Source organism: Limulus polyphemus, unplaced genomic scaffold, assembly GCF_000517525.1.
Source record: "Limulus polyphemus unplaced genomic scaffold, Limulus_polyphemus-2.1.2 Scaffold1232, whole genome shotgun sequence".
Taxonomy (NCBI): Eukaryota; Metazoa; Arthropoda; class Merostomata; order Xiphosura; family Limulidae; genus Limulus; species Limulus polyphemus.
The window spans coordinates 290,990-300,782 of record NW_013666842.1 but is presented as its reverse complement, the minus strand read 5'-3'; the positions used below and the strand labels follow the sequence as shown (position 1 = coordinate 300,782).

Sequence of the window (9,793 nt, the reverse complement as noted above, 5' to 3'; positions counted from 1 at the left end):
ATCTTATACACCAGTGCGTCTTATATTCCAAAAAATACGGTACCTTTTTTGGTATAATTGAAGCTATTTATAATTTCTTTGCTCATTCAACAACTCGATGGGACGAACTGCAGCAGGAGCTTAAGATCTCTGTCAAGCGTGAATCATAAACAAGTGCAAGAGAAAAGGTTAAACTGCAGCAGGAGCTTAAGATCTCTGTCAAGCGTGAATCAGAAACACGGTGGAGTGCAAGAGAAAAGGCAGTAAAAGTTGTACATGAAAAACTGGATGAGTTGCTAGGACTGTTAGAGCAATTAAGTGAGAATGGCAACACTGCTGAAACAAAATGTGGTGCTCATAATATTCTGCAATGCATGCTTACATTTGATTTTCTTGTACTTTTGCATTTTTGGAGAAATCTGTTATCATCTATCAATCGAGTACAGAAACGTCTTCAGGACCCAAAAATGAATTTTGGAGAAATTGATAGAATCAAGTGAAAAGTCCTGTCAAGAAGCACTTAAAGTGGGCAAGAATCAATGTGAAACATGGAGATTGACCATTGAAAGAAGAAAAATACGTCGTAAACGAATGGCAGGTGAAAATGCAGCTGATGCTGGATTGACTGCTGAACAGGAAATGTATTGCATCATGAAGGATGTTATTGATCGCTTGGTTACAGAAATAACAGGAAGATTTTCTCACTTACTAGATTTAAATTCACGGTTTGGATTTCTACTAGATGTGCAAAATATTGTTTCTTGGGATTTCAAAGGCAGAAAATTACAAGAAAAATGTTCTGACTTAGCAAAGAGCTATACAGGTGATATTGATGGACCAGAATTGTACAGAGAAATTAAAGACCGTAGAATGTTGATAAATAAAAGAACACAGACCAATTTTACTGAATCAATGGTTGCAACTGATTTGCTAACATTTATAATTTCATATGGTGAAGATTTTTTTCCCAAGTTTAGGAATTGCATTGCATATTTTGTTAACAATTGGGTTTCTATTGCTAGTTGTGAAAGGTCCTTCAGCAAGCTGAAATTAATTCTTACATGCTTGAGAACCTCAATGACTCAAGAACAACTTAGTAACTTGGTAATATTAAGTATTGAAGAAGACGTACTTAATACTTTAACTTTTGATAGTTTAATTGATGCATTTGCAGTAGCAAAAGCACGAAAGGTTCATATAATGTAACCATGAATACCAGAATGCTACCTGTACAAGATCTAGTTAAGTATATGTACAGTTTTGTAAACTAATGAAATTTGTTATTTGTAAACTTAACTGTTTTATAATCCGTGTACGCCACAAATGACTGGCTTCTCATATAAAATATAAGTTTCAAAATTAGGGATATAACAGAAATTTATTCTGCATGCTTGAAAGATTACTCTAGCTACGTGACTTTGAACAATACTGGATTACATAAATATCAAAATGGTTTACAAATTATGTAAGTACACCTAGTAGGCTATACTTCATTAGTTCCAGGTTTACAGTTGTGATATCGTGAGATGTTATATTATGATTTTATTTTAGGCCTGTGTAAGGTGGTAATTAATTCTTTATGTTATTGTCATTAAGTGGGTAATGAGTCACACAACAAATAATCAAAACATTTCAGAGGTGAGGGCACCAAAAGTGTCTTTGCCCCCGGGTGCTGAGAACCCTTGCTACGCCACTGGTTGGAAGAGGACCAGCCTACATGGGATCCTTTTCGTGATACCAGGTTCTGGATAAAACAGCCCTGTTCCTATAGTTGTGTTTAGTAGAGGCTTCTCATTAATTCCAGTTGAAAGTGGTTTCTTCCTTGCTCCTATGGTTGAGTTTGGGGGACTTTGTCTGCCTCAGAATACTGGCAACAGGACATACAAACACTGTTCCCACAGTTGAGGGAATGTTCCATTTCCATTTTGTAATTCTGGATGCAGGATTTCACATCCCTGCATTTATGGTCAGGTGAGCCAAGATTTCTTCTCCTAATTCCAGTTACAGATAGTGTCCTGTTGTTATGGGTTAGTTGAGGCAATGCCACAACCCCGTAATGCTGAATGTGGTTTCTTGTACTTTTTGCTCCTACAGTGGTTTTGTGTTTGCCCAGTTTCAGCCACATTTTAACTTCCTTTTCATAATTCCAGCTGCTTGAATGTATGACACACTATTTACTTATGGTTTGGGGTCGTGTGTATATGTAACATAGTCCACTTCCCAAACCACAATGCTTATGTTACTCTGTATTCGTTTTTATCTGATTAATCCTCAACCTTCTAATGCCAAGGACAAGTTGTGGAACCTCATCTGTCTGGTTAAGGTTGGGTATGTATGTAAGTAAATCCAGTTGCTTTTTACTATGGATTACACCTCTCAGAATGAACTTCTCATATGCACATCCTTTTTTTTTCTACCTCTATCACTTTAATTTCCTTCTTCCTTTGTGCTTTGGTTCATCTTGGAGCACATTCTTTCATTCTGGGCAGTCGCTTTTTTGCTTGATTTCAGTTTTGTGCACCTACAATATCCCTCTCCGTCTTTTCTTCTAGCTTTATGTGAGGAGAGGTAAGTTAATATTTTCTTACACTGAAAATGTATTTCAGTATGTACTTACCTCCTTTCACACACACTTCCTCCCCACTGCTGGTGTTATTCTTTTAGATCATGCCAATTCTTGAAAGTGAGGATTGAGTAGGAATAGCAGAGGGAGCTAGCTGTGCCAATATTGCTGGAGAATAGGCACATGATATGAATAGTGCGCTGAACATGACATTTTTTTTAGGAATGCTTAGAGGGCAGAAACAGTTGGTGCAATACAATTGGTGGAGAGTAGTCACATGATATGAATGATGTTCTGAATATGAAAATTTTTGTAGCAGAAAGAAGATGGAGACAGCTTTGTGTGAGAGAGGGCGCGAGTAGCTATTGGGGAGCATTTTCAGTGTAAGAAAATGTTAACTTTTGTGGATTTGAAGAAGCATATGAAATGATTGCTTGCAAGCAAGTCTTAGCATTGTGGTGTAATGTATGTTGTTCATTCTTTTCTGTCTTAAACATTTTTAAAGTCATAGATTTATATGTTTAAAATTATTTAAGATATACTTTGTAAGTTCCAAGTAGTAAAAGAGAACTCATTGTCAAACATTTTCTAGTCTTCTGGGGATTAACCAATCATAAACTAAGAATAATACGTTAAAGGAGAAGTAGTATTTTCAAATTTGTTTTAAACCACTACACTTTATGTAACATTGCCAGGCTAGTGGTATAGTGGCACTTAAGTGTGTCTGCCAAAAAGTTTAAAGTAATCTAGTGCAATCCAACATGAGAGAAGACTGGTCATTGTGATGGGAAAAACAAAACATTGCTGTGGAAAGGATGGTCAGTGGTAGAAAACATATTTTGCAATCGGTATTTAAGACTACTTAAATGATAGTTTAAGAGAAATTATGTTACTAATGCTACATAAGTTTCTGTTTAATTTTCTTGTGTATTGTTGTCATGAAGATGAAAGGAAAATAAGTATTTTATCATGAAACAATTTCAAGTCATGTCATATATTTTCATCAGTCTCTTCTAATGTGTGTTTTGTTTAGGAAGCAAAACAAATTCTAAACTTAGACAAGGTAGATGCTGAAAAACTAGAGAAAAGCTATGAACATTTATTTTCTGTGAATGACAAATCTAAAGGAGGCTCCTTCTATTTACAGTCAAAGGTGAGTTGTCATTCATAATTCTGAGTTTGTAAACATATCATTGTAGTTGTGTTTTAGAGATCAAATATTGGTGTGTGTGATCTCCTCGGGCACCAAAGTTTAGATTGTTGTTTTAACTTAATTTCTGAATCAGTAGTGAAATGTGTCTAGACTTAGAAAAATATTATCATCATAGTTAAGAATTCATGAATATGCTGAATCATTGGAGTAATATCACACTCTGTGATATTACATAAGCAATATGTAAGGGATTCTAAGTATGAGGATATTTTATGCTGCATTCTAATGTTTCAAATGTGTATCCCACTACTTTTTTCAGTTAGATCTTAGTTTGCTAAAAGCTATGGACCATAGTTTAAAAGTTTGCTTCATCAAAGCTAAAGAAAAAGCTTGTTAAGTCTTGAGAAAGGTACCTGCTCAAAGCTCAGCTGTGTTTAATATTTGTGTCTTTGGATGCTGTAAAATAGAAAACAAAGAGTTTTATACAATACTCTACAATTTTTTCCTTCAACATCAAATAGATAAACAGACTTAGTTCAATTTTATTTAGGAAACAAAAATTCAAAGTTTTATGCATACAAAATAATGCACCAAGTACACACTCGGGCAATGAAGGAAAAAAACACCAGGTTAACTTCTGTAACAGCAGTTTTTATGATTTCAGTGGGATGAAACCACAGTGTTCTTGGAAGTGGCTAGAGCTGTTTAGTCAGTATTAAGTATACTTAAAGCATCTAAACAAAATTTACAGTTTCTAACAGCACTTTGGCCCTCATTTTTCTCTTTCTATTGCTATATGGTTTATCATAAGTGAGGGAAAGCTATAGCTCATAGGGAATGACAATCAAATGAGCTTTTGAGATAATGAAACAATCTTAGTTTCTTATTTGCTGGCATTATTTTCTAGGTTGTTCGAGCCAAGGAGAGACTAGATGAAGAAATTAAAGTTGCACAGGCAACAGGAAAGCCTAAGGAAACAAGTTCTCAGAGCTCAGACCAGACATAGCATAGGTTTCAGTAATAGCTCATTATATTTGATGTTATTTGTAGATATTATGGTTTACTATGTATTAGATATCAGTTGTATAGTCAAAAATTACCTGAAATGAGAGCTGATTGTGATCACATGAAATATAACAAAATGTAAATTGTATTGCCTTTATCATGAGAATTATACATGGTGAACTCTTCATATGAAATACAGGTTAAAGAATAACAGCAACCTCCTTAATTTTTCCTTTTTTTATAAATAAAAACTTTTCTGGTCAATTACTGAATTATTATATTGTTTGAACTGATTTATTTTAACAATGAATATTTGTAGTGTCTCTCATCAATAAGTCTAAAAACCCTAGGAATCTGTTTCTTTGTGCCATATGCATGTGGTACAATAGAAAAAAAAATACAAATATCTTTTTGGCAGCCAGGTGATGTCTCTTCTGATCTCTGTTTTTTTTTTAGTCAAGAAATGACAGGCCATTACATATTTTTATAATATAAAATCTGAAGTTTTCATTGCAATTATTTTGAAGTTAGTCATTTCTATTTTCATAGAAATATGTCTTTGTTTAATAGATATTTCAACTCAAAGTGTTATAACTGAAAGCAAATCATGTACTAACTAACTACTGACCTTCTATACTAGAAGCTAAAGTGATAAAATGTATGTTTTTATAATGCTTGAAAACTGTAATAATGAGAATTTCTGCACACAAAAACAAACCATTGTTGCATAGAAAAAAATATAAATTCAGAATGGCTTTATTAAAAAGGTAAAATAATAGTATTTAATTTTTACAAACAGTATGTGTTGAAAAAAAGTGACTATCAAAATATGTAAAATGGTTATTTTCTTGCTCTAACTTATCATGATGTGATAGTTTGTACTTGGATATCAACCTAAACAAATAAAGTTTTTACTACTGTGCAGACACACTGTTGTTTTTTACTATTTTGAATTTAATTTTGTGCTTATTTTAGTAAATGTTTATTCTGTATTGTTAGTCTAGAATGTGGATTTAGGATAACCTTATCCTCTTGGACTGACTGATCCTCATGAAATATTATTGGTTTTTATGACTGAAAATATTGTTAATATCGAGAGTATCTAATTGATAAAACAGTGCATTCAACTCATTATAAGTAACAGTTGATACAAATAACCCTGTGTGCTTCAACTCATTATAAGTAACAGTTGATACAAATAACCCTGTGTGCTTCAACTCATTATAAGTAACAGTTGATACAAATAACCCTGTATGCTTCAACTCATTATAAGTAACAATTGATACAAATAACCCTGTGTGCTTCAACTCATTACAATTAACAGTTGATACAAATAACCCTGTGTGCTTGTGCCATAAAACCCTAAACAACCAAATTATAAGAAATATAGTTTTAACAATATATTTAATTAGTTATGCTCATTACTAGACATTAATGTTTTGTTCTCATCTTTATAGGTGCATTATTTTGACCAAAAGTTAATATTACTTTTCAAAAAAATATTTTCAGTTCATAACAAATTTACTTTAGGTTAGACATTATGTGAAGATTTCTATTGCTACATACTTGCCATGATAAGTAATTAACTTTGTATCAATTCGTGTTTTGTCTATTTGCATGCTAGCACGTTTTATTACAGTTTACTGAAGGTTTTGTATTCTTGCAAAAATATGTTTTGTATACTTACACTAGAATATTTTATTTGAGTTTGCTGAAGGATTTGTACTCTCATACTGGTATATTTTATTTAGGTTTACAGAAGGTTTTGTATTTGCATTTTCTTTATTTCATTTACTGGAAATTTTGCAGTCTCACACTGGAGTGTTTGTGTCTACCTGGGTTTACAGGAGGTTTTGTGATCTCACACTAGTGTTTTACTGAAGGTTTTGCAGTCTGAAACTTGAGTTTTTTTATTTGGTTTTACTGAAGATTTTGTAGTCTTACATTAGAGTTTTTTTGTTTATTTGGGTTTACTAAAGGTTTCGTAGTCTTTTACTAGAGTGTTATTTATTTGGGTTTACTGAAGGTTTTGCAGTATCACACTGGAGCATTTTTTATTTGGGTTTACTGAAGGTTTTGCAGTCTCACACTGGAGCATTTTTTCATTTTATTTGAATTCTAAAGGTTTTCCAGTCTCTTACTGGAGTGTTTTTTTAAATGTTTTGCACTTTCTTGCTGATACTAGCAAGACCAATGCTTAGATAGGCAAAGCCAACATCAAGGAATAGCTAAAGTGTCAGCAGAGGTAAGTATTATTGGAAATACATTTTCAAGTTAGAAAAAATGTTAACTTTCACACTGAAGTGTTTATTGTATTTGGTTTTGCTGAAGGTTCTTTAGTCTCACACTGAAGTGTTTTTATTTGGGTTTATTAGAGGTTTTGCATTCTCACCTGGAGCATTTTTTTTTTCTTTTATTTGGGTCTTAAAGGTTTTGTATTCTCACACTGGAGTGTTTTTTATTTCAGTTTACTGAAAGTTTTACAGTCTCACACTGGAGCATTTTTTATTTATTGAAGGTTTTGTAGTCTCACACTGGAGTGTTTTTCATTGTGGTTTACTGAAGGTTTTGCAGTCTCACACTGGAGCATTTTTTATTTTGGTTTACTGAAGGTTTTGCAACGTCATATTGGAGAGTTTTTTAGTTTGGTTTATTAAAGATTTTGCAGGCTCACACTAGAGTTTTACCCCATGATGCATATTTCATGTACAAAAACAGTCCAGTTAAATTAAAGTAGTCAGCCATGTAAAGATGTGGTAAGAAGAAACATGAATTATATGATAGGTCAAAACTTGTAAAGATGTAATCTAATAGCAGGTAAGGCAAACAATATGAAATTGGGGAAAATTTGTCCCTCATTTTAACATTTATGTTTATGCTTGTTCTGTTGCAATATAAAAAAGTGGACCAAGTATTATACAATTTAGTCCTTGTTTAACTTGCCTACTTTGACATTACATCTTTACGAAGTTTGATCTTTTATGTAAGATGGCTCACTTTTTTTTTATATCACTTCTTTATATGACTAACATTGCTCTTTTTGAACATGTGAAATGTTTTGATAAAATATTACTACTATGACTACAACTTTCAATATCATAAAACTTGAAAATAATTAAAATTTATTATTTGTTTTACCTAAACTTGATTTGAACAAGTTAGGGACTTAGTCATAAAGATGGAAAAGAAAAATTATAGTAGTGGCTGTGGGATGCATTAATTATTAAAAAGTAGGAAAGATATTTTCTAATTACTGTATATCATGTCCAGTAATGAGAAATTATAAAGGACATCATTCCCTAGTTCAGATTAACATTTACCATTGGAATGTTTATTTTGTGGTAGTCCTTTGGTTACTATATGTTTCATTACTTCAACAAGGAGAAGATGAACAACAGTAATCTAACCATTTATTGCTCTTAATGTAAACCAAATGTTAAGCTGCTGTTTTTAATCTGATGTAAAAGTGTGTAGATCTGTTCAGAAACTTAAGAACAGTGGAAGTCCAGTATTTGGAATAGCTGTGGCAATACCCTAGATTCAGGGTCATGGTCAGGTACATTATCCAAGAGTAACAGAGCCTTCACTTCAATCTCGTTCTTAGTTAGGTACTTCTTCACAGAGGGGCAAAAACTTCAAAAGCCCATTCATAAAACAACTGCTTGGTCACCCATGCTTTATAATTGGATTTGTAATAGACCCCCAATTCACCTCTGACTTTTTGTTGCTTAAATACCCTTGAATTCTCAGAATGGTACACAAGCATGGGTTTCAATTTGAAATCTCCTGATGCATTAGCCCCAAGCAACAAGGTAAGCCTATCCTTTTGGGGCTTATGGCCTGGCAAAGGATTTACTTCCTTGGTGGTGTAAGTTCTCTGGGGCATCATTTTCCAAAATAGCCCAGTTTAATCCACATTAAATACTTGCTGGGGCAAATAGCCTTCCTCCTCCATTAATTCAGCATATTCCATTTTGAACTTTTCTGCAGCCTCCTTATCTGCATTGGAAGCTTTACCATGCCTAACCACAGAGTGGATCTCACTTCTCTGCTTGAACCTTTCAAACCAACCCTTACTTGCCTGAACCTGAAGATTGAGCTCATTCACGTTTAAGGTGATCAGAAATGGTTTTAGCCTTCTTACAAATCATACTGCTATCTATGGACTCACCTCACATTTGCCTATCACTAATCCAAAGTAACAGCAGTCTTCCCATTTATTTAATGACCCTGGTTGAGGCATCACTCACTTTAGTAGTTTTCATTTCTCCTTATTTAGCTAGATGGTGGAAATTGTTGATTGGGACAAACCATACTCCTTAGCAAGCACACTTGTTTTGTCCGCTTTTTCTAACTTCTTAATTTCCTGCTTTATCTTAGGGGTTATGCAATTTCTACTCTTTTTTATACTTTGCAAGATACCTTTAGGGGCCATTGCAATCACTATAAGTTTACTAGTTTACTTTTAAATCGATAAATTCAATAAAATCAAAGTTTGCAAGAGTCCTCTTCCCACAGCCATAACATGGCAAACTATGTAAACAAAGAAAAACTGGCTCCAAACGCTCATAAATGGGTGTTGCTGATTGGCTGAGGCCTGCAAAGTTTAGTTAGGAGTGCTCTGATTGGTCAAAATTTGTGCATTTTGTTATGTGGAAAATATTCATTATGTGAGTCAATGGGGCCTATAGAAGGTGATTTATTACGTGGATATCTGATAGCTTCGTTATGTGAGGGCTCACTGTATTATAATTTAGAATACTAATTTGATACTCTGATTCAAGATCTCAAGTGTGACAATGTTCTAATATAAAAACTCAAATGTAATGATACTCTTATTTAGAAACTCAAATGTGAGGATACTCCAATTCAAAATCTCAAATGTGACGATGCTCTTATTTAGAAACTTGAGTGTGACGAGAAACTCAAATGTAATAATATTTTGATTTAGAACCTCCATTGTGACGATACCTGTAATTGACTTTTTTTGGTATTGGCCTTTAAAACTACTACAATAAACTCAGTTATTTGACTTAAGTAAGGAAATATCTGCTGAAGCTTTTTGCCAAACACTAATCATAGCAGAACTGTCT

General features: G+C 33.4%; 1 protein-coding gene across 3 annotated transcripts in view; it reads left to right on the top strand.

Annotated features, from left to right (window-relative positions):
- The window catches only part of LOC106462724 (mitochondrial import inner membrane translocase subunit tim16-B-like), a 21,047-nt gene extending 15,423 nt beyond the window's left edge, over positions 1-5,624 (top strand). For all 3 annotated transcript variants that reach the window (XM_013922671.2, XM_022390047.1, XM_022390046.1), the window contains exons 4-5: positions 3,576-3,695; positions 4,603-5,624. In XM_013922671.2, coding sequence (XP_013778125.1) covers positions 3,576-3,695; positions 4,603-4,701 — 219 coding nt within the window. In that variant the 3' untranslated portion in view covers positions 4,702-5,624. The remainder of the gene's footprint in view (positions 1-3,575; positions 3,696-4,602) is intronic.
- Positions 5,625-9,793: the final 4,169 nt, after the last annotated feature.